The sequence below is a fragment of the Saccostrea echinata genome, unplaced genomic scaffold (assembly GCF_033153115.1).
Source record: "Saccostrea echinata isolate AGI-Se365-2 ecotype Australia unplaced genomic scaffold, CSIRO_AGI_Sech_v1 ptg000025l, whole genome shotgun sequence".
NCBI classification, from domain to species: Eukaryota; Metazoa; Mollusca; class Bivalvia; order Ostreida; family Ostreidae; genus Saccostrea; species Saccostrea echinata.
In genome coordinates this window covers 21,383,544-21,410,279 of record NW_026889774.1, presented here as the reverse complement: position 1 = coordinate 21,410,279, position 26,736 = coordinate 21,383,544, and the positions used below count along the sequence as shown (strand labels likewise).

The following is a 26,736-nucleotide window of genomic DNA, read 5'->3' as shown; positions in this document are numbered from 1 at the left end:
GGGGGAGGGGGTTATAAATTACTACATGAGTGATGGTATCGGATGGGAGGTGGCATGGGTCAAGTCCAATGCTCCTCTCATATTCTTGATATTACTATAGGTCGACAGACCTATATATACTAAGTATACAGCATATATATTGTATACAGCATGGAAACATAATATAGAAGTAACGAATGGCAGAGGATAAAAAAGTGTTTCCTTTTGATTGTCAAAAATCACATAGTTTGCTTGTGCTCCGTCTGTATTAATATCCAAAAAAGTATTGCCTATGTGCGCGCACACGCAAAACTGAAATTCTGACTTGTTTACTAAAACAAATATTAATCTTTGCTAAGAAATGATAAGTATATATCCACAGATATCTGTGCATTAGTGAAATATTCTCGAACGGGGCTCATACATGTAATGCAGTGATCGTAGAAAATATAGCTGATTTTATTCTTGTTAATTGTTTCAACTGGAGGGTAAAATTTAAATAAAATATAAATAGGGTGTCATAGAACATTGAAAATGATTAATAAATGCAAATACAATGTATAAGCATCGGAATTATTGTGAATTGGATTCCTTGGTGCTGGATTTTGTAGAAAATGTTGTTCTCACAGGTTATTGAAATAGTGACTTCCTGGATATCATTATCAACAATCTAGTACGTATTCAAAGGCGGATCCAGCACCAGCGTGCCCCCCCCCTCCCCCTCGTTTGAGATTTTTAAAATTTTTAAAAATTTATTTATTTATTTTTTGCTTGTGTGCATTTTCTTTGTTTAACCTGTTTATACTCTCAGTTTATCTATACATAACGTTCAGGCACGTAGTTTCAGTGCTGATTCCATTTCGAAAAATGTTTCCTGTCGAAAAAAAATGTGAACCTACCCCCTGCATGGGTAAATGGTAAAGTTTTACTTGAAATTTCATTACCACGATGAACATAATGATACTTTTTCCACGTCAGTCCTTTTTTTAAATACTTTTATACTTTTTGTCATCTTGAAAATATACACTTAATAAATTATCAATAATTACTTCACTAAGTAATTACTAATTACTTATGCTTTATTTTCTACGCCTACTATATCTGATAAAGGAACTACGAATATTTCATGTAATCAAAGTTCTCATTGTATAGATCCCCCCCCCCCCCCTACATGTGATACCTGTAAAAAAGTATCAACTGTACTGCCTGCTTCCTTTCCCCCGAATTACAAAATAAAATTAACATTGCTTTCTGTTTCTTAGACCAAGATAAAGTAATTGAATACAGTATAAATAATTTACATATTGTTTACCAATATAAGTAAACAACAGTGATTTCTGTTCACTAACACTCGATTGTCTTTGAACAATTTTCCCGGGAAATAAGGCAGGTACTTTATCCTGGAAATGAAGTAGATTAGTTCATAATGTACACTTTATATGATAAAATGTTCTCAAAGTCTAAAAAGGGATTTTCCTTGGTGTTTAGAGCTTACAATGTACTTAAAATACACGTTTGCATAGGTTGTCGTCACAAAGGTATCTCGATTACTTAGAGGAAGCAGTAAGGGATCCGCAGGGGGGGGGGTATCCGGACCCCACCCAACACGCACCACTTGTATAAAATTCATATAGTAAAATACCAAAAAATATGAAGGGGGAAGGGTCAAGTAAACTTTGTAAAGTTGGTAAGATATGTAGGAAGGTGAAGTGACATCCCCCCTTTCAAAATAGGTTTTTCAGGTTTGGGTTAGTTTTCTTTCTTTTTTTTTCTTTTTTTTTTTTAAATAAGGTTTTGTCCTTTGGGTCGATTTAGGTGGGTTTTTTTGTGTTTTTTTGTTTTGTTTTATTTTTTTTTGTTTTGTTTTGTTTTTGAGTTGGTATGGAACACCTTTTTCTGGGAAAAATTACAGGAATATTCCTCAATTGCGCTGTTAAACTTTTTCCGCGAGTCCACATTGCTTTTCCTCGAAAAATCCTTTTTTACCGTGAAGTACTAGTATTTTTTTCTTTCCCGCGAAAATCCTTTATTAACCAGGTAGTACATTTTGCTCCTTGTCTACCACGGGGATGATTTATTGTAAAAGTCTCTAAAACATCATTAATAGACCAAGTAGATTTACGCAATAACCTAAACATCTTCACAATGTCAAAGTTTTGTGAAATCGTTCCTATTTAAAAAAGTTGTGAAGAGAAACAGTATCACAAAACCTTGACATTGTGAAGATGTATAGGTTAATATGTATAAAACGTCGTTAAAACATGCTGTCTGTTCAATAACCCGTAGATCCTAATATATTCATGTGTCCGAACAAGCTGCAATTTTGAAGGAAAAAAATGATAAATTAATAGCTGATAACTTCGATGATGGAATATTTCCTAACTGCTGATAGAAAAGAATAAACGAAGGTTCACACGCATTCCTATTTTTCATGGATGGGCTCTGCCTCTGGACAGCGCAAATAAAATATTATAATAGGTAGACACAGGAAAACTTAGGTAAATCAAGCCACAGAAAAAGCAATGTCAAGTATGGAGCGTAAACTGTGTTTTTTTTTCTTCTTCTGAAAATATAATGCAGATAAGCAGGAAGACCAAAATCTTGCGAGCCATACTGACATAGTATTACACACAAGATCATTTTCTTCAACACCTGCAATCAAAGTCCAAGAAAAAGTTGAACGGTCCTTTAAGTCTTTTTTTACAAAGCTTGGCAATTACGGATCGTCAAGTTAAAAAATAAAGTCAATACTTTGCTTGTGCCAATACGGGGCTCGGAAAGTCAGAAACCCGCTTAGAATGTACTGTACATGTACACCCCTTTTTTCCCTTATGATTAAAAAAAAATTCAAAGCCAACCATACCAATTTATTTAAAGATTTGTTTTTAATTATGAAAAATAATTTAGTAAGCATAATACTAGTATGCTATCACATGTATACAAATACATGTACATCAAAATGTACGTTTATATGAAAATGAGATTTAATTAACGTACAAAATAAAATATACATGTAAGCTAGATTTATTTTAAAACATGACGTTAAATTCTTGTTCATGACGTCGTATAAAGCAACGTCAAAATATCGCAACGTTATCGTAAACTATGCTACCTTTACGTCTATATAAAACAAAAATAAAGCTTTGTACATACATATATTGATAATTTCATGAAAATATATACTCTCTCAAAGAGTTTTGAGGAATATTATTTAATTTTGACAAGGGGCCGAATTTTGCACCAAACGCACCTTGTCCTTTTACCGCGCTGTTTTAACTGTGACGTCACGCAGCCAACACGGTTCAACGGGGTCATATCAAAAAGCCTGTGGCAGCGATGATATGGAGTTGTAGCGTAACGTAATACTGAGCTGTCTGGAGCTTGGAGCAGGTACAGTCATGGATGTCCGGTACCAGCATTGCCGAGTACCGTTGCGGATGTTAGCTGACAGACCCCACTCATGAAAGCGGAGATGAGAATGCAGGTCAAAACATGGTCGACCCAAAATAATTCCTGACTTTTTCCCCTTGATTGCAGGACTTTAGCAGAGAGGTAGGTGCCCAGATTTTTTCTGAGACGTAAAACAATATATTCTTTTCCAGAAAAAAATAGAAGAAAAAATAAATTAGACCAATAAATATTTTCTTTTAATTTTATTTCAGGATGAGGCCAAACACATGGCCTTCAAGCACATAAGTGACTTTGGTGTAAACAAACTTTGACTCCTTGCTGGATGGGTATGTATTTTTGGTACTGAAATGTTAAGTAACAGTAGTACTACAAGGTGTGAAAGTGAAACATCTGAGAAGTTTGTTTTGAATGAGTGAGGCCATACTAAAGGTGAGTAATTTTGATAAGAATATATAGCAGAATTTAATACTATTGTGCAACCAGAAGATACCGCATTTATATCCAGAGTTGTCGTTTCTGCTACTCTCCCGCATACACTTAGAACTGTCAAGGCTTGTTATACAAGATTCTTGAGCAAATCGTGCTCACAAATCGTGAGCAAACCCCCTTTAGTCTGAAGTATTTATATCCATCCCTGATAAATTTTTAGAAATGATATATGTACGTTATAACTTACATTTTCATTTCATTTATTGTATGAAAATCATAACAATTCAAAATATAAGATATGTATTCCTTAAATAAAATCGTTTTACAAGTGCTAAGGGGATGCTCAATTTTTTTTATGTCATGGTCATTGTAGGCTGTGATTGTTATCTAAGCACTGTACTCTGATATTTGATTAATAAATATATTAAATTGTCAAATGAGAATGTACGATAACATTATTACATGTTAACCCTATCAAAATATAATTTTGAATAATTCAAACAATTTATTATTTATTCAAACATAGTGGTTTAAAGAGCTTTTAAATTCCTGTTTCATGCTAACCCTATGTGTAATTAGAGGTACTGTGAGCACTGAGCTCACAAATGATACCCCGCTCCCATTTGATTATATTGCCAAAGTTCATATTTTGCTATGTGTGAAAGCACAAATATCTGTCTGATCAAAACATAAAGGAGGAGGTGCACAATCTCAATGTAATTAAGATAAAATGGCAGTGTCCATTTTTCTTTTTCTTTTTTTCTTTTTTTTTTTTTTTTTTTTTTTTTTTTTTTTTTTTGCTATGGGAAACCTGAAATATGTGTCCAGTCAAAAAGTGAAATAGGAGATTTGTTTGATAAAAATTCTTTCAAAGTCTCGGGGGGGGGGGGGGGGCATGATAATCATAAAAAAACTACCATGTATGCAAGTAAAGGACAAGATATGTTGAATGATATGGTATTTAAAAAACATCTGTTTATATTGACTGAAAATGAATTTCTCTGACAGGATACACCAACGATAGTTAACTTTCTAGATGGTATACAGCATAAAGTAAAAGTTGTTCAACACAAATAAGTAGCAAGCAGCTAGACTTCAACAAGCTATTACTCTAAAACAGATAACTAATTATACATAGTATTTTTATTGCATGTATTTTGTGTCTTCCCTTATTTTTGATAATTGTTTTTGGTCTTATTTCAGCAAAACCCCTAGAAATTGACCCAGAAATAAAGAGTGAGACAGAGCTCGCTGTGGTAATGACCAATCACTTGTTTGGAAAGTTAGCAATCACAGGAAACTTCAATGTTGACGAGAACTGTGGTTTAATGGATGACAAATGTTTTTATGATGATCCTTCTTGCAAGACAACAGGACAAAATAGAGATACAAAAATAGGTAGCCAACATATACATATTGGAGTATTTCTTTTAAAAGAAAACAGTATGCCAAGCCTCTCATCATCATGCTTTCATATATGTTGTTTTCATTCCATCTATTTTATAAGTAGAGCTACAATCTCTTCAGAGACCTCTGGCTTGTTTTATCTAAATGTATATTACTTCCAGGCATATGTATAGTATCGATTTGTATAAAGAACAAGGTAATTACAAGTTTTGATAAAACCCAAACATATAGATTTTCAATTAATTTTCAAGGTAGCAATGAAGTCTGGTATGGAAGTGTACAAGCAATCCTAAACAGTGATTAAATAGTGGAACTTAAAATTGAAGCTCAGTCAGTCATCTCAAGAGAAGAAAGGACAGAAGACATGAACCTGAAGTCAAGAAACTTGTATCGGTAAATTCCAGTCATCTTATTCCAAAGACCGTAGTGTTTCTTTCCTTCAAAGGAAGAGATGTCTAGAGAGAGAGATCAATTTCTAACTCCTTGTATTGGAGTTGGGAAGTCCTATTTGGTTGTCATGTTCTATGATCCACAGAGTCTGACATATTTGGTTATTTTACTAGAAAAAGACGTTAATTGTAATCTAACAACAAAGCTTTATGATAAACGTGATGACTTTAACTTTTCAATCGTCAACTTCCCTTATTTATGCAGCAATATACCCTTATCACCTGCATATGGGGCATATATTGATTGACGTTTTTCATACTGGTTGTTAGGCCATTACTTACACACTAAATTGTCGACGGATTTTTCCGTTATTTCCCGATCATGACAAGGATCACACGGCTGGTTTGACCGGTCGGCAGGGAATGCTCACTCCTCCATGGCACCCGATCCCACTTCTGATGTTTTTTGTGGTCTGCTCTGCTCCCGATTTGTATTGTTTGTATGGACTTTGAGCTTGAATACTGTTCGTTATCTCCGTATTTCACCCAGAGGAAGACGTTTTATTGAAGAGTTGTAACCTATCATTGTTTCAGACATTTGCTCTTGGCAAATATGAATTTAATGATACTGCAGTATTGGTGTCATGGCTTGTTGTTAATTAGAAGTCTCTGAGTTAAAGATTAACTTATAAAATGAAAAAATGCAAAGGGGACCTTTTCATACAGGCAAATTGCAACTTGGTGGCACTGATCATTCTTTGCCAGTTATGAATTATCAAAAGAAATTTTAACACATGAGTTCATTTCTGGAGGAACAGGTTAATAAACTGATAGAAATCATACACAGAGAAAGAAGAAGGCAATGCTTTAAGAAATGAGACAAAAGGTTTACATTAAAATAGGAATGGTTAATAAACCTGTCATATTTTTCACACTTTCTTTGTGTAAATTTATACTTGTGCAAATTAAAAATAAATTGAGTTCAGAATCTTAATTTGTTTTACAAATTTATTTATTTTGTGAAAATATGGAAAACTGAAAAATAATTGCCAGATTTTTGGAAATGAAAATCGGATTAATTTCCATTTTATTCAATAAAAATGGGAGAAATTAATCTGAAAAATATTGTCTTTTAATTAGATATGCTTGTATTATAGTATACTATAGTTGTCAAGCAGAGTTACAATGTAAGGACCTTGTGATGCTCAAACATTTCAGAGAATGCAGTGTGTGACGGTACATATTGTCGTTCTGTACATATTGTCGTCGGCGACAATATGTACCTACCCTCTCTGCACAAAACGACAATATGTACCGTGCTCAGACTATGGTATCACTCATGCATGGGGCATGGATCATACATGCGTGGATATACAGAAAAGCTCTAAACTGGCATAGACATGATCAGAGGATGCAAAGGTGTGGTGATGTTAATGTATGCTCTAACCTGGGCAGCATTTGCGATTGCGCAGAAGAATCAGAAGTTCTGCCAATATTTGAACATGCTTAACTAGTGTGTAGTGAATGGTGAAGCCCCAACTGCTCAAACCAAGATATTGCTTATAGACATGTTTGTTCAGCGAACGCCAAAGAGCTGCCATGTTTATGAATGCTTATTTTATGGTATATATCGTTCGCACATGGTTTAAAAACGCGATCGCGAAGTACCTCCATTTTATGCATGTACAAACCTCACTTCTATGCGCATGCTAAAAGGACTATATATATATATATATATATATATATATATATATATATATATATATATATATATATATATATATATATAATTTTCTTCTCCTTAACTGCAAGGATATTTCAGTCATATTGATATTGAAGCATCCCTATGTTGTTTGGATTTAGAGACCCACAAAGTTATGAAGAGGGGCCGTAACTTATATGGGGTGGACATTTTTCATTGGGATACAAAAAATAAATAAATAAATAAATCTTTTAAAAATCTGATGAAAAAAACTTAAGTTACTCATTGTTTTACTAGTGATTTAATTTTCTTTGGGGATTTTTTTTTTCAAGCATCTTCAAATTTAGCCTCAAATATATTTTTTTTTATTTTCAAAGATTTCTTAATACAATTTCGGAATGAAAAGGGTGAAAATAAAGAACAGTGATCTAACACGTAAAACTGGCTCAGCAAAGATGAACTTTTTTTGAAATCTTCATACATGTTACATAATGTAGATTCAAATTTATTCAAATCATGACCCCCGGGGTAGGGCGGGGGCCATAATAGATGACTAAAGTTTAACAAAGGAATATATAGGAAAAATCTTTAAAAACTATCTCCTCAAAAACAGCAAAGCCATGATGTCATATTTATATGGAAGCATCCACATATAGATTCACGTTTGTTAAAATCATGCCCGTACCACCCTCGGGTAGGGTGGGGCCAAAATGGCGATCAAAGTATACAAGATTTTTTTTATTAAATCACTCTACTACTCAAGAACAACAAAGCCATGATTAATCATGCATGTATTTATATGGCAACATTCTCAGATAGTGTAGATTCAAAATAGTTGAATTTATGACACGGGGGTGGGGGGTGGGGGGGGTAATGTCGGGCCACAAAATGTGATCAAAGTTTTACTTAAGGATATATAAGGGGAAAATCTGCTGATGGAGAACAGCAGGTCCATAGTAACTCAAGTGAGCGATATGGCCCATCGACCTCTTGTTTTTTTTTTTCCTTTAAAGATATTTTATTTTATGTTAATAAATTATTTTGTTCTTTTTTTTCTGTAATTGGCTTTTAAAGATTTACATCCGTCAGATTCTCTTTAATCAGCAATTAAGTTATAAATAATTCACTAAAATGTCTCTTAATTCAATGCTATTTTTGTCACATAGTACACGTAGATCATAAATGATCATGATATAGAGGACATCCGAAAGCAGTTAACATCTATTTCAGTAATGTGAATTGGCACAGCAATGTAGAATTTTCTTGTTAAAAAATTGATTACCAAAAAAGTTTTCTTTTTAAGAGAGAAAAATAGATAAATAATTTTTAGGTATAAATATCAGATTTGACTTTACCACTTTGCTTCAAAACTTTTAAATCGTATTTGGAAGATTAAAATGTACTGAAAATTTTACTTAAAAAGGATATTTTGTCAAATACCATGTTTCATGCTAATTTCAAGAATAGATGAATATCCTTCCTCACATATTATCTTTTCAGAAATATGTAAAATAAGTTATTCCTCTTTGTCTTCCGAGGCTCTTTTGAATTTTACTCACAGAAATAAGATGTCTTAGGCACAAAATAAAATGGAAATGCACTCTTCATAGAATACTCAGATAAATCACATGTACTTATTTTTTGTAATCACATGGACATGGTATGCACATAAAACACGATATAAATATTTTTTTCCAGAGGGAACATATACAAGGCGAAAAGAAAGATTTCTTTACTCGGGGTTCAATCAATCTTATCAATTGGTCTCTTGTCCGATTTATAGATGCCTGTAATGGTTAATTCGACACCAGGTCCGCAGACGAGCCCGAAGCTTTGTTGCCCGAGGGAAACGTAAGACAAGACCAATTGTCGTACAATTATATCACGCCATAACAACACCTTTCTGCAGTTCTCTGCATATCGATATTTGGTCTATTCCAGGGATTTTTTACATGCTCCAACTCTACAGTTATGTTGTATTAATTACCAGGTTTTCTAGGTAAATGGAAGTGGTTATATGAATCAAAAATGCGATTTACGTTTGGCAAATACAGGAGAGTCTTTAACAGTTGAACTGATTAATTAGGATATACGGACATTTGAGACCTGAAGAAACGGAGAGAAATTATGCGTGAATAGGGGTAAGATGTCAATTATCACGGTCCAATTGTAAATTTGAATTTACCTTGTGCCACTAAATACAAAATTTAAAACATGCATGACAGCACTATCCTTGCCTGTACAATGTTATTACGTATCCTTTCTTAATTAATATCTTATAACTCATTTTTGGGCAAACAAGAAAGTGATGTTAATAAATTATTAAAATTTCTTACTATTATCATCCAATGACAAACAATTGCAGTTTCAACTTTGATTTATATTAAATTTTATTGATATTTTATTCAACAAAGTTTTACCTATGAAAGTACTCTCTTTTAACTAATTTTAACTTAATTTTCAGAAAAAACATTTAGATATATTCATGTACTTATTTTTTTAGTAATCACATGGTACATGATATGCACATAAAACACGATCTTTATATTTTTTTCCCCAAAGGGAACATTTACAAGATTAAAAGAAATATTTCTATACACAGAGTTCAATCATTCTTATCAAATGGTCTCTTTTCAGATTTATAGATTTTAATTATTTTTAAATAATTTTGTAATTTACATAGTCCTTAAATAAAAGGATACTTGAAGTTCCAGAGGGGTATTAATTTGTTTCAATCAAATATAAGTTTCAATCATGTTAAATCATATTATATTATATAGAACAAGTCTAAGTTACAAGAAAAATAAAGTGAAGATTTCTGTCTTTCATGATTTATTAATCATGCAAAATAAAGACCAATTACCGAAAATAAACTAATATCATGTTCAACGATCATTATGTACCAAAACATTTGTTTTGCAAATCGTTTAGAATCGTTTTCATATGTTCATGAAAGTAGAACCGTTACAGAATATGATCTTATGATGCGCCTAATAGATGCACTTTGACAAATTTGCCCGGGGTCGATCATACTTTCATGAACTTTTTAAGGTAATATTTTCATAAACTAAAATACATTTCTTATATTTACATTTGGCAAGGAAAAATCTTCAAGTAAATGTGCATTTACTGTGCATTTAATGACAAATGTCTAAGGTTTATTTGTAGATTTTAGCATATAAAGTAGTGACTCTAATGATAATTACCATGTAAAAAGTAAAGATAACGAACAGTGAATGAAACAAATGGTAATCAGGGCAAAAACACGGAGCCTTGAAAACACCAGAGGTGGGATCAGGTGCCTAGAAGGAGTAAGCATCCCTTGTCGACCGGTCACACACACCGTGAGCCCTATGTATTGATCAGGTAGACGGAGTACACCGTAGTCAAATTTAGTATAAAGGAAATGGCCAGACAAATGATATGAAACATGTCAGACAAAATACCACCCAATATAGGTTATATTGATAAATAAGGTCATCATAACGACCGTAGAATTTGCAAAAAAAGCTGATTTTAAAAGGAGTTATTGAAATCATTATCATATCAACTTATTTGTCAGTAGCTTCCCTCGGTTTAAAAATTAATCATAATCAGAGCATGCCCATACATATCGAATCAGTTGGGAGACATAAACACTATGCAGGTGTTGTTGGAATATTGCTACATAAATAAGGGAAGTTGACGATGGAAAAGTTGAAGTCATTACATTTTGTCATACAGTCTAGTTATTAGTTGGCCGTGATCGTCAAAAATCAGTAAAACATCCAAATATGAAACAGATGTGACAGACTCTCTAGTGTCTTTCATTTTGAGTTCACTTCGATACATCGAGTCAACAGATGAATGGAAGTAACTATTGTTAATTGATAGAACGCTGTCGATATATCTAAATGTTGAGTTGAAGGCCACAGCGAGAGTTTTCTTCTTTTCCTAAGGAAATTTTTTGAATAAATTTTGCTTCATAGGAACATAAAACAGATTGGCTAATAAAGGAGCATAATTAATGCCCATCGAAATTCCAACATATTGTTGGAAGACCTGGTCTTTATATATATAGATATTGTCTATGAGGAACTCTAGCATCTTTTTGTCAACTTCATAGAACTTGTATATAGAATCAGACTGGTTTTTAACAATTTTTTAGATAACCAATCACAAAATATGAAAATTTTCGAGTTCCATTTTTGTTGAGGAAGCAGTCGTTTATGATGTCAAAAAGCCTGTCATTTAATTCGTCGTGAGGAATGGTCCTATTTTGTAATGTTTAATTGACTTTTGAGCTCGAATACTGTTCGTTATCTCCACATATTTCATTGTATAAAACGTAGAAAAGTCACATGTTTTGATGCTATTGGAGTTTGAAAAGTTTTGAGATTTTAAAATTCCCAAACGTTCTTAGGAGTTCTTTTAGAAGCCACATTTGATTTGCACCACTTCTTGAATATGTTGTAGAACAATAGGTCTGAAGTTTCTCCTTCACAGCAGTTAACATTTTGGTTAGGAGTAAGGATAGGGGCTTGGTTGAACATCCACTTGACCCTGCAATATATCTTTGTTTGCAAGGATTTATATGAAGTTTAGGTACTGTAAATCAAATTGACTTCTGTTGACAGGAATATTAAACGTATTTAAAACTGAAAGGTGATTTTGAAGAATTTCATCCTTTGAAAGGGAACTGTGTGTATTGGTTGGATTACCAGATGAATGTGGTTCCCATTAAAACCAAGTTCTCCTGAAATGCAGTTGTAATAATGAGCTGTACAAAGAGTATGTTATTACAAGCTTTGTCAGTTGGAACCATAACATATTTTTCATGTAGTCTTTCTAATTCTTTTATCACTTCCGGTCTACTAAAACAGAAGGATGATAGATTGCTTTTTGTCATCCGCTGAATAGTTCTTGATCACTTATATATGGATGTACTTAGAAGTTTTCGCAAAGGAATATTAAAAATATTGTTTATTTAATTCTTTCATCACTTCCGGTCTGCTGAAAACGGAAGGATAGATAGTTTGCATTTTGTCATCCGATGAATAGCTACTAGTGTAACAGGTTTCATGTATCCATCTGTTGCAAAGCACAATTATATGGAAATTAAACAAAAATATTATTTTGATGAATTTACTACAGTGTTTAACAGAAAGTTACTTGAAAATTTTTTCCGGTCTTATTAGACTAGAGTGAAATTCAGAGAGTTTAAGGACATGTGTAAATCAAGTCATCATAACAGAGGATTTAAAAATCATATTGCTTAAAAAATTGAAATCATCAAATATATTATTCAAGTAAAAGTATTCAATTTGTCGGCACGACCAGGTGTGTTATAGGACCGACGACATCCAAAAATAAGAATTCAATGCTTAAATGGCTAGAACACTCCTTATAAAAGATAATTAAAATTGATTCAGAAGATAACAGTAATTAGAAAACAACAAAAAATATGCTTATTCTAATAACGTGTATTAAGCATGTGCATTTTAAATCACGTGCTACTTTTGACCTTAAGCACTTTAAAATATAATACATCAATTAAACTAAGTGTATATACACCTTGCATAATTTAGACAAAGAATGATAAGAAGTTCCATTTCTCAATACGCAACGGAATATAGTAGAACAATGGACGCGACAAGGTGATTTGTCATTTGGGACCCATCTCTCGGAAACATTTTCCGATGAAACTTTTCATGCACATACATACGTGTTACCTTTGTCTTTATATACATGTTACTTTTGTCCTTATATAATATAGTCGTGAATTGGAAATTAGAATATGTTTTCCTGTATTTAGAAGAAAAAGAGAATGTCCTCGATCACAGTTGCAGAGCACTGCCAGGAAAAAAACCCTTCGTTTTAAATGAAGCAATAAGTTCATATTGTGATTAAAAAACGGGGGGAATTTTTGGCATTTTAGGTTTTTAAATTATACAGACAAATAGCAAGGAAGATAGAGGAAAGATCAAAAATGGGAAAAAATGTTTTCTAAATGCAACGGTTATGGAATCTGAAAGAAAGTACTTGACGATTTTTATAAAAGTGCTGACCCCAATAGAAATACTTTTTTGATTGATTGCTTGATTAAAATGTTGCACAGATAAATAGCAGTCATCAGTCAAAATGCAACAGAAGTATTGTTATTATAATTGATGGTATAAAATGATGCCTTCTCATGTTATGCACATATCTTGCAGGTATTACGTAAATATTATGAAGTCATTATACAAATGCTTGGTCAAAAGGTGACATCATTGTGTAAACTCTACAGGTTCTAGATTGTTATCAAAAACTATGCAAAGAAAGAATACACTGTAGTTTCACTTCAAAGATGAAGAGGATTTATTTAATTATTTTAATAGATTTGCTTCAGTCTCTATGTTTTTTTTTAAATAATTTTTTTTGCTAAATCTTATATTTATGTTTCCTCTGCTCTCTACCTGGCTTAAATGTTGTCAAACATAGACCTTTATGTTTGACATCATCAAAAAGTATTAAAGAGATCACTTAAAGTAAATCAACGAGGCTTGAACAAGTCTATTTTTTAACTGAAACTTTTTTTATTTTCTATACACTGTCTAATACAAGTTCATTAGTTAACATAACTTATCAAAGTCTCAGGCCAGACCATCATTGTTACTGGGCTGCTTTCATGCTAAATACTTTGTCAATCTCATTTTACACAGACTAGGTACTTATGATATATAGTATCAGAAAATGTGAAGATTCCATCAATTGGTAGATGATATTGAGAGGTCGGTGTTCATTTAAAAAAAGAAGGTGCATAGCTGGTCAGTGAGGTTACAAATTATTGAGTAACATTAAATAAAAACTGTTGTGCTTATAGATGGCACATGCAAGGTACTTATCAGTGCTCTAAAAGGATCGACAGGTTAGTCGAACAGTCAGTTCTTGAATTTGAATTACCGTAGGTGAATTGTCTTTAAATTTAATATACACCACTATGCAGTACACCATTGAGGTCCAAGAGAAGTATTCTGGCTATCGTATTTCTTTGAATGGTGCAAAACGTTTGAGTGCTTCAAGAATCCAAGAGGGCGTATGTTTGTAAGATAACAAGCAAATGTGAAGTGGATGTTCATGTCTTAATAGCATTGAATAAGTTGTAATAAACAAAGGTGCAAGACTTTTCCTGATACAAAAAACATCGAGAACATAGGTCGACAATCTCCTGAACCTTTTGTTGTTGGATGTTTATTTTGGTAAAACAACAAAATCATGAATTCAAGTCGGTGTAGCAGTTTGCTCTAGAATTTATTTTTATAATTACATTTAGCTAAACTGTTGTTTGATATACAGATGCATGATTTTAAAGATATGCCCTATGCTTTTTTAGCACTTTTATATTACCTATATGAAATGCATATAATATTCTAAAATTGAATGAATAAAATCAAAGAGAAATAAAATCGAGAATTAAAAAATATTCATTTTCACTTCAATGACATGAAACAACCATTTTTAATTCGATATCATAGATCATGTGAGTTACTCAGGTGTCCATTTCCTACCTGTATCCTTTACGTCATTAATTGTCTGTTGTCTGTAAACTTATAAACAATGCCAGCTTCTTCTTTGAAACTACTGATTCAGAACTTATCTCAATCAATTTTGAAACAAAAGATCTTAGTCTGAGGCGGACTAATTTTTTATGGTCCCAACCACCTGGATCTAAGGATGTGTCCAAAGCGCTCAAAATTAATCCAGTCTTCAAGAATACTGAGTATTCTTCTTGAACTTCTGAACATATAGCAGTCCAAGTATATGCATCATGATAAAAGGCAAGAAAGTCTCTAAAAATGTGAAATATTTACTTGGTATAGGGCCCAAGTCCCAGGGTGGGGCTAAGTTCACCACAAATTGTACATTAAACAAATTACTTAAAATTTTCTTCGTCGCATTTATAAGCAAGGATTCCTCAATAAAATGTGAAACTTCCCTCTCATAAAAACCAGGTGACCATCGAGTTCTTTGTGCTTCTAATGATATATCAGCTTAAGTATCAAATAGACATTCAGTACATGATTCTCATCCCACACCTGATCTTTGATATATTTATTTGTTATTAGAGGTTCTATATCTTTTGTGGGCAAATGAGTTTGTTTACGAATAATACGAAGGGCGTCTAGAAGAAGTTGGGTCATATGAGTGATATTATTGAGATGAGGTACTCTCTCAGCGCTTACCATTGATGTCATTTCGTGTCAACAAGGCATTGTCTGTTTTAACCAAAAATGGGAAATTGAGTATCGATTGACAATCATGACATTAAATAATCGATTTGCTCTTCCTAACCTATTGGCATTCATTATATACCATGAAAAAATTCTACACCATGCACCTATGTCTGAAGGAATTTTCCCCATATTCAAGAGGACATCTATTATTTAGTTGTCAAAATTCGTTTTCTTTGACCACAAAATAGGATCTACCGTTGAACCTTTCTTGTCAGTTGATAAATAGAGCTTTTTTCTGCGAAGAACAAGTGACTTGTAACAAAAAAAATTGTCCAATATTGTTAAAACATCCGATTTTCCTGGAAAACCCAATTTTGAACTATTGACCCTTTTTTGGACCGCATCTGAATTTCTTTTTTACAAAAAATCTCTCAAAGGTACACGTATTTTCACACTAGATATAGTGATAAACAATAGAGTATCTTTTTACCTGTAAGGTGGGTTCTGTGCATTGGATGCATAACGTTCATTTCCTGATGAAATGAATCGAGGAAGGCATTGGACCAGTAATAATGGATGTTTATAGGATGTCTTAAACTTTGTCTCATTAACCAGGGATCCCTGCCCCCTCACCTTGGCGCCTTTTGTGGCCAGTACAGAAACTACAACCAAACACTGTTTTAAACCCTTGACATGTGGATGCAGGTCTTCATTAATCTAAAGTATTGAATGGTGTTATGTACTTGCAGATGATGTTTTACATAATTCAAGTTTATAAAACTACTGATTTTGACTTGGAATTATCTTAACTGTGTTTTCCGCTGGAGGTCTAATATTTGGGACTTTTTATGCACTTATAATTGAAAGTATGTCTCTGATATTTGTTTTCAGTTCCATGTGATTGGAATTTGTTTTGGCAAAAGATTAGTGTAATCTTATAAATTTTGGTCATTATTACGGTACATATGTAAGTACATTTTTGTAAATTAATATTTTTTTAATGGATGTCATTAATCATGATAGGAGGTAAGAAATTATAGACAAATGAATGATTTCATATAAATCTGAAAAAAAATTTCAAAACTGGGACCCTCTAAGCCACTACATTACGATAATTGAAAATTAAGTCTTTTTTTTTTTTTTTAAGATGAAAAAGTAAAAGAAAGGTACATATAGAGAAGGATAAAGCTGTCTAATATGAAGTCTTCCATAATGAGCTAATTCAAAATCGTATTTCTCATAAATCTTAATATTTTCTTGTTGATTGGAAGCAATGTTAAAAAGCATCATTAAAATCTATTTTTGTATTTTCCGTAGTAGATTTGTTTAACTTCTTGATTGCTTTGTGTCAATTATTCTCGAATTTATTCCCCACTCTCAGTATTTTTGTCATATATTGACATACTATAAAGACCTAATGATATGTAAGTTAATGTTTCTATACATCAGAATAAAAGAGTTGTACTGTACAATATCAAAAAGACACATTGCCATGGTGAAATTTACATAATGTATGACTACGATAAGTATTTATTAAAACCGCAATTAATGACTCTTAATAATGCTAGATAATTAAGAGCCCCTTCTTTTTTCTACGTAAAACATTATCAATATGACTTAAACGAATGTGGGTCTTCATAATTAATTTTCGTTGTTTTCTTTGAGTGTTTAAACAACAAAGTACTTTATCATAAAAAAAATACTTTGAGTATCGTAGAATTCTGATTTGTGATTTTTTTTTTTACGTTCTGACATCGTTTTGTTGTATCTCCATTGCAAAGGTAATTTCCGTCAATTTTTCTCCATGCTTGATTTCATTCTTGACAACATACTTTGGATTTTAAATTACAGTGATGGTAACATTTGTTTGTTGAAACGACAGTTTGTAATTTCCTGCTGTGCTTTCTATTTGCAGGGTTTACCTTTAAGAAGATAGGTGCTAATTTGTTTTCACTCCTTAATTAGAGAAAATGCATCTATTACCCCTGTGTTTGATACTGTTGGAGGGACTCATTTATACAAATGGTGAGTGATTGTTCAATTAAGTCTATTATATTGTTTTTGCTTTCATTATGTTATTTCAATTTAAAAATAGTTGAATCGAGATAATTAATTGCAAAACAAAGTGAGGCAAGCAGAATTAAAAGGCAGTTCAAGGAAGTGTTACATTTATTTCAAAAAATGGAAATAGACAGATTGAGATAGGTAATTCTTAATGTGGGGGAATTTTATGGCCTTTCCGTTTAATGCGAAAATTTTGAAAAAGAAGGAATCTCCATTTCTTAAAAAATTACTCTATATTTAAAAAAAAAGGTCATCATATGACTGAGTAGATTATAAGTGGTACTAGTTACGGTTTGAATAAATGTAACTTGGTATTAGGATCATGAGTAACATCACCATAGTGAGTCTGTATAGCGATGAATCATTCAAGGAATCTTAATTGTTTTGTGTAACCAAGTTAACATTTAGAACTATTTAGCAGACATAAAGATTTATGACGTGTTTTGTACATGTAATAAGGAAAGATTTTGCTTTTTTATATTAAAAAAAAAGGCTGATCTGATCTAATGAACAGAATATTGTGAGGTAAAGCATTATCTGTTAGTATGTTCGTTATCTATTAATGGTTTATAAGGTAATTATTTATTATTTCTTTCTTTTTCTTAAAAGATACGCATTCACATAGATGAATTCGCTGACTTATCCAATTCTTAATGTGTTTCACCCAATGTTAAGCATCGATAAAACTGTAAAACAGAATCAAGACATTGATTGTAACTATGTGAATCACTGAATAATGTTCTAAACGAGGAAGTGTTCTTTCAACATGATAGAGAACATTTTTATCTATCGCAAATGAATATCCTTATCGTCTCTGAATTAAAATCTCATTAATTTCCACGTCATTAAATCAAGAAAACAATGATTTTATAGACACAAGGTATCAAATATTATTTTCTTTGTTCTGTAGCGCAATTCATCCCACCAAGAGATAGAAGATTTATGTTCAGAAACGGTCCCTTTAGGAGGTTCGGTCCACCCCCGCCAGGAGCATTTCAAAGATTTCCACCCTTTCCTTTTGGTCCTGGTACACTACGTAATGCAATCAACCAGCCTCCGCAGTTCTGGAATAATAACAGAAACGACAGAGCGATTCCTGGACGACAAACGTCGGAAAGAATGAATTTCAATAATAATAATAATAATAATAACAGAAATACAGGTCCCTCCAACAATAGGCAACCTAATGATTTAGTTAGACCTCCATTTGGTGCGGTACAGCGAACACCAAATTCAAATCCCCCAAACAACCGTTTACCAAATAACTTTGCACAGCAAAATCAAAATAGATTTCTAAGACCAGCTAACAGAAACAATCTGGATACATTGCGAAATGATTTTTCAAATTTTCAGCAAATGAGAAACATACCCCAGTTTCCAGTCGATTTATTTGCCCGAAGAAATTCGCAGTCTCGGGTGACTGGTATTTCCCCATTCAGTCAAACTTCCCCTTCATTTGGACAAAATAGACCAGGTACGACTCTCTCTGGTTCAACCGACAACTCGGCGACATTTTCTCGGCAGCAACAGCAGCAGCAGCAACAACAACAGCAGCAACAACAACAGCAACAATTGATTGATTTACAGCGTCAAAGATTTCAGTTACAACAATCTCTTTTAAGAAGACAACAGGCATTAGAAATGGCCCTTCAGCAACAGCAACAAGAACAAGTAGCTCCAGGCTCCCAAATAAATCAACAAACAGAAACACAGCCTGTGGCACAACCGGTGAATCTAACTCCGGTGCCCCCAGTCGTTAACCCGTGGCAAATTCCACCTAATTCCTTACCTGTGTCATCTACAAACATCATTCGTTCACTTCCAGCAGCCCCAGGATCATCAGATACTAATACCAATCCTGTTCCACCAGCACTAGAAACAATTCAGCCAGGAAGTGTTGGTCCATCAATGTCCGAGCATACAATTGATGGACACCTTACAAATCAGCAAGCTTTGGAGAGATTTGGATCTCCAGTTGCAACAGGGGAGACTGGCACCCTTGCTAACGGTGCATCAGTTCCACGAAACCCTGAAATAAGCCATACCCTCATCACTATTAAAGATGAAAATGGCAACGTTATCGCCGAAAGATTATTCGAAGAAGGCACACAAGATGCAATAATTGAAGAGTATATAACTGAAGTGTCTTCTAACTTTACAAACAAAGTGAATCAGGAGGCTAATGCTGGAGGACCATTTTCGTCCACCGGAACGGGAAGTTCGGGGAGCATTCCAGCCCCTTCAGAGCCTGTGGTTCCTGCAATTCCTCCAGTAGATACTTTCAGTCCTACAGGAACCGGACAGGAACAGCCAAGTAGTGCAGCGGGAACACCATCTGGAACATCCTCATCAACAGGTAACATATATAAATTTGTGTAAGAAGCAGTAAACAGTACACGTATATGAAGTGATAATCATTTTTCTATACTACACTCTTTGTCTTGCCATAACTTGCCAATGGATAGATTTTTGAATGGTAATTGTCAAAATGTAATTCTTTGCCTTTTTAAGGAGTTTATTATAATTTGATTAAGAATCTTTAAGGATAAATCTTGCTGCTAAAATTTTGAAGTCAAAGCAAAAGACATTCAACATACATTGTATATAGATAAAAATGCATCCAGATTAAGTCAAAGTGGAATAAAAACCTATAGTTTACAAACCTTAAAAATGATGAATATGATACTAGAACAATAGGCTATTTGAATTACTTCCCCAGTCAGATCTCTTCTGTAAAAAAGAGCAGGAATAGTTAACCGAGTGGGACAAGGATAATACTGTAAATCACTTTTAATTCGCGAGAACTTTATTTTCGCGTAATTACGCGAGACGGTCTGCTCGCCAAAATTTCATTCTCGAGTATATTTTTTATTAGTATAAATTATATACACCAGTAACCAAATTTCGTGAAAATTTTGTCTAGCTTATAAAAAACCTAATACCTTTCTTGCGAAATATGGTGTCGCGAAAATTTGGCGATCTACACTAATTATTTTGTGTAAATACTTTTACATGCAGTAATCGAAGCAAAATGTTTGTTCATAGAATTAAAAGCCGATAAGCAATTGCAGAAATAATCCTCTGTGAATCTAATAGAATTGATTTCAAAAAGACAAATATATGAAAATGGAATATTATATAGTTTAGTGTACGAGATATTAGATTAGTAGGTAGTACATGTAATAAGAATAGTAATTATGTTTTAAGTAATCTTATAGGTGAAAATGTTTTCTAATGTATGCGTTGTACGCATGTCACTAGATGCCAGGCGCTAAATTTGTTTTCATTTCGAAATAATTCCATTAATAGACTTTGTTGGTTAATTCACCTATAAAGCATACGTATTCTTCCATATATTTTTTGTGGTTTTTGTTGTTCTAGAGATCGTTATCAGGAAAAGGCTTTAATCTTTCAAACTTGTTATTTACGATGAAATTTAGGTTAAAACATTAAAAATTGTATTATTATATTGAAAAAAAAAAAACAACAGCAAACAGACAAACAGAACAGGCATATCTAGAATTCGGTACTTAATATTATTTGTACAACTTATGTTCTAAATGTTGTGATCATATTTGAAACTTAGAAGAAGGGAGTGCAATTGCCCCATTTTGGTTACTCTTTGTTACTTAGAATCAGTTAGTTAATGTTTAAGATATTGCATTGTAAAGTTAGAATCATAATATACTAATATTTATATGTTTTAATGTTCAATCATTTTCATTATCTAATGTGTGTATCTTACAGTTATTGAAAACTAAATAGTTATTATTGATTGGTACCTGTTAAGCATAAATTATATTCAAAAATTGCCATTCCGAGAATATATCACAAGGAAAAGAAAAATCATCGATAAAAATGATTTATTTGTATAATAAAATTGTTAGTGAGATCAAAGCTTCTGTATTGAAATGCAGTGGTACGCTGATCTAATTATTTGAAGAATTCATGCGATGATTGCAAATTAGCAGCAATTTCTCTAAATAATAAAGCAGATAACTTTATCATTATTATAAATTCATTTTTTTTTTTGTAAAGTATATTCCAAATCACTAATGGAATTGGAATGTTAATGATATAAGGTACAAAGAAATCATCTAAATCGTCTATAAATACAAAAAAGAATAGATGCATGTTTTTTAGAATGTATTTCCTGATGCGTTAAGGGCATTATGATGTCTTCGGTATAATTATATTTTCTGATAATTGTGGTCATTTGATTTACAACTATCTTCAGATGTCCTTGATTGATGCCCAGTGCATCGCAATTTAAAAGAACAAACCAAAAAAAAGTGAGAAATACTTTCACAGAACATGGAATTGCATATTCGTAACTTACTTTGTACAACCAGCCATTATGAAAATCGTATTGTAATATCAGATGAAATCATTGTGTGTACTAGATAAAAATTATTCATTATTTTGACATCAGGATTTTTTGGAAATGCATTTCAACAACAATGGCGTCCACGTAAGTCTGCATGAGCATGTGCAAAAGTAGTTAATACAAATTCTTGTTACAAAAACGTTTAATTCAAGAAACGTTTAACTGGAAATTCAAAACAGTAGTAATCAAGGCTTTTTCTTAAGAAGAATTTTAAAAGAGTTAAGTGGACATTTGCTTTTTAAAAGACGTAGTTTGAATTGTTGGTTGATTAGACTATACGTGTTACGTACATGTATATACGAATTGTTAGTTGATTAGACTATACGTGTTCATTATGTATATGCAACCCTGTATGTTGGATCCAACCAGAGCGGAAATAGTCTCTCTCTCTCTCTCTCTCTCTCTCTCTCTCTCTCTCTATATATATATATATATAAGAACCTGTTCTATTTCCGATTGCTTTAAATTTGAGATAAAAGAAGACGCAGTTCATTGTTAATTTTGATCATATACCAAGAAAAACTAAATTCATTTATATGATATTTTGTTAATCGTTTATCAGATAATTGTAGAGGTGACATTTATAGTTGACATTAGTGGCTTTTACTGTTCTCCCGATCCTACCATTTTATTGGCTTCCTAATTTCTTGTTTGGTAGAAATGAGAGCTGTAGCATTGTTTAGTTAGTTTGGTCATAGTTTGGATTTCCCAGCAACTTTTCTGCTGCATTTTTTGCTATAGTAGCAGTTCAAACGAAATAAATGTATATGAAAAACTTGCTAAAGCTCATTTACTTACATTTTGTGTGCTGTGCGATTGCTTCTTTTTTTTTTTACATCTGAAACAATTTTGGCATTTCTTAGGAATATTATAAATCACAACGGGCATTTGTTTTGAGAAATAAGCATCCCACTTTCAAATGGTTCGATGTAAGTATTTCTGTTGGTTATAAAAACCCAGACATATTCTATATATTGATATTAATGGTGTTCTTCCCTTTCAGCACAAGTATAATTATACTGGCAATCGAATGATAGAAAATGTACTAAAGAGTAATGTATTGTATACATAAGAAAATAATAAGAATTGAGATAAAAATGAATTTGGAGATTGATTTTTGAACTTTTTATGTTACCAGGAACAGAGCTTCAAAACCTGTTTGAATCATTCCTACAGAATCCCTCGGGATTTAGAGGTAATTTTCAGCATTTTCTTTTGTCATTTCCTATGTTTGCACTTTAATATTTACCTAAATATAAAGATCACTAATTCAATATTTAAGCCATAAATACATGTGTTTTTGTTATATTTATATATCTGCAGATAACCATACTACCTACTTTGCTTTTTCTTTCTTTGTAAATTTTTATGCATCTTAAATTTCTTTAAAAATTATTTTAAAAATGTGTTCTGAGGACTTATTGAAATTAAAAAATATAACTAGATTTACGTTTAAATATTATGTATAATTATCTATGTTTATCTACCTTGTTCAGGTGTATAATAAAGGCCCGAGGCGCAGAATTTAAAAGGTAAGTTGTCATAATGAGGAAAACACCAAACTACAATACTGTTTGAACATTAATCATCAGACTTTGTTTCTTGTCAACCAATGCCTGCTTTGTTGGGAACTTATTTCTATCTTTTTTCTTTTCAGGTGGTGACAGGTTTCGTTGATTTTTCCTTCAAGGGGATGCAGTCTTAGAAAAACAGAGTTTCGAATACAGATATACATGTATAATTTATTCTTGTCTAACTATTACCATTCTGAATGGATAGCACAGTAAGCGATATAAGTGAACGATATACACTCAAAGTGAAATTTTAATTCCATATTCATGTCTGGCCTTTTTAGGTGAAAAACCTAAGGACACAAATAATTTGTTTGCTAGTAGCATGTAAATACATTTTTCTCTTAATTAACTTTATATCTCCAGAATTACGCTTCAACACAGTACATTTATTTAGAACATCAAATTTCATGAACAGGTTATAATTTGAGAATTTTTTACTATGTCATATATCTTATTCTTGAAAAAGAGTTCCAGATAAATTTCTTTGTAAATTTAACTGAAAGTTTAGTCCTAACTATTTATTATTGTTGTTTTCTGATATGTACATATGTTTTATGAATTAAATTGTTTTTTAACGAACCCTTCTTAACTTGTTCAGGCGTTTTCTTTTTTACTAAATAGTATTTTTACATACTTGTAGCGATATTATAAACACTTCGAAATCTGATGTAATAAAATATGGGCATTTGACTAACTGCATGTAGAAAATGTCAGGAAGAATATTTGAAAGTTGTTGATCTATCCTCCGCATATAGTGCATTTTCTGTATTTTAAAAGATTCAAGAAAGGAAAAACTCCGTTTTGTTAAATAAATTACTAGGCACTTGTTTTAAAATTTCCTGGAACTAATTTCATATAAAAGATACTTTTATCTTATTGTTTCAGGGCACGAGATAGCGAAAATATATCGCAAAGAAAAACACGCTACAAATGCGTTTATAAAATATTTATTAGGAATAAAAAACGTTTATTCCCTTTTAAAGGTACTTAGACACAGATTTGAAGTTAATATTTGCTCAAATTTTCTGTTTAATTTCATGACTTGTATGTTGCTATAGCATTTCATACGAAAATTTGATAAAAATTTTATTTTATCTGGAAGTTATTGAAACTTCGAATTTCTGGACGCGTTTGATAGACACATCCTTGCACTTTCACAAATTTTAACTTTATCCTTATTACTTTAGAAAAGTAGCAATTTTGTTGTTTATTAATGAAAATTATTAAAACTATGATGCAGAAATTTCAGAGTAGAAATGTAGAAAGCAAAATCCTCTCACCAGTATTGTCAGTCCGTGCTCAGTGGTGTGCGCAGAGTTTAACAATTGAACACACCCGGTGAAACGTAAACATTAACAACAACAGAGCTCGTGCCCTGTTTACAAAAACAGTTTACGTTTCACGGGTGTAGTCAATTTGTTAAACTCTGTACACAACTACACAACACTGAGCACAGGTTGACAGTGCTTAAGTGAGTGGGTTTTGCTTTCGCACATTTTTACTCTGAATTTTCTGGATTATAGATGTAATATTATTCATTAATACACAACAAAATTGCTACTTTTCTTAAGTATTAAGGATAAAGTTAAAAATTGTGAAAGTGCAAGGATATGTTAATCAAACGCCTCCCGAAATTCGTAGTTTCAATAATTCCAAGATTAAATAAGTTTTTAATTTTATTTTCGTGTAAAATGCTATAGCAACATATAAGTTGTGATACATGTATTATACAGAAAATTTGAGAAAATATAAACTTTAAATCTTTGTCTATGCACCTTTAACTTCAATTATTTTATAGTATAAAAGGAAATTCCCCAGTTACACCAAAGAAAATGCAAATGGTTTCTAAAATATCACGCTATGCTACTTTTGTCCATGAAAGTGACATTTCTTTGACAGTCGAATAATTATAATTATCTTATATGTTTTACTAATTAATATACTGTGCAAAATTGAGGACAAAGCTCGTTTTTATTCATAATTTCACATAGCATATTATCAGTTATATAAACAAGTTTTGAAAATATTACTGTAACTCCTACATGTAACAATGGGTAAATAAATCAATTACTCCATGGATGTGGCTTGTAGACATTTCAAGCTAATATATTTCGTAGAAAAAAAGACAACTGAATACCGGATATAATTTTTTCCCTCTGAAATAATTAAGAAATTGTTAATGTATAATTCATTTCTTTTATGATTGTTACATAAATCTGTATCTGTAGTTTTGTGTCTTTATTATTTATGCCTAATGTCATGGTTTCTTAAGAAGTGACAGAAATATTTTATAAATGCACATGCGTTGCTTCACACTTGGACTATTATTTCATCTTTTTTTCAACAAATATTTCTTCAGATCAAAACTGACTCTATGAGCTCGTTGATAAAAAAAAAAACCCCGAAATTTCAAATACATGTATGAGTAGAATCCCTAGGAGTCATATTCATTATAAAATCGTAGCAAATGACGACGTATTGCCTGGGTAAACTGCGAAACAAAATGAACAGATACGAAAAAAAAAAATTTCTTCGTCTTGCAATTTGCTAACTAACAAATATGAGCTAAATAAGTAAAAATGCTAAATATAAGGAAGCACTTTGAAAATTCAATAAACAGAGCATAAATGGGCAAAAATTGTACATACATGTAAAAGGCATGAGCATACAAGTTGTAATCTAATATCAAGAAGTTACCCAAAATAGTAAAATAACTCATTATCTTGATTTTTCACAGCATCAACAATTTTTTGCAAAAATGGTGATTTGGCATGTTAAAAATGCGTACAAAATTCAGAGTGGATTCATAGAAACAAGTTAGAACTAACTAAGAAGTGCTGGATTTTCCGGGAAAAAAGGTAATTCTGGGAAACTCGATTTCGTTGAAAGACTTACATTTGTAAATATGCCAGATGGATATACACGTACAACCTTTTCTGGAATAAAAAGTCGCCAGATTTACAATGTAATCATAAGAAATGCTCTTGTAATGCTCTTATGATATAAAGTCTTGCAACTTTATTATTCACTGATCGTTGTGTATGAAGAACTGGATACAAAATGTTATTTTCTTAAAAATTTTCACACTAGAAAGACAACACTTAAAAAATGTCCCAACACGATACAAAAAGATTAAACAATGTGTTGTGTAATTCTATCCACAATCTACAGTGAAACAGGAGTTTTAAAGGCAATGACT

At 32.2% G+C, this 26,736-nt stretch overlaps 1 protein-coding gene and 1 pseudogene across 6 annotated transcripts; both read left to right on the top strand.

The window, feature by feature from the left end:
* The first annotated feature begins 4,737 nt into the window (after positions 1-4,737).
* Positions 4,738-6,493, top strand: LOC133192952 (uncharacterized; annotated as a pseudogene).
* A 2,792-nt stretch (positions 6,494-9,285) lies between these two features.
* LOC133192152 (probable serine/threonine-protein kinase tsuA) lies at positions 9,286-24,061 on the top strand. Of its 6 annotated transcripts, none has more exons than XM_061328047.1 (6): positions 9,286-9,458; positions 17,428-17,537; positions 18,487-19,932; positions 23,102-23,158; positions 23,460-23,495; positions 23,621-24,061. In XM_061328047.1, the coding sequence occupies exons 2-5, from the start codon at positions 17,483-17,485 to the stop codon at positions 23,465-23,467; spliced, it is 1,566 nt and encodes a 521-aa protein (XP_061184031.1). In that variant the 5' UTR covers positions 9,286-9,458; positions 17,428-17,482; the 3' UTR covers positions 23,468-23,495; positions 23,621-24,061. The 6 variants fall into 6 exon arrangements, with proteins under 6 accessions (XP_061184031.1, XP_061184030.1, XP_061184028.1 ...); XM_061328046.1 differs by lacking the exon at positions 9,286-9,458 and adding an exon at positions 16,112-16,217; XM_061328044.1 differs by lacking the exon at positions 9,286-9,458 and adding an exon at positions 16,112-16,234.
* The last annotated feature ends 2,675 nt before the right edge of the window (positions 24,062-26,736 follow it).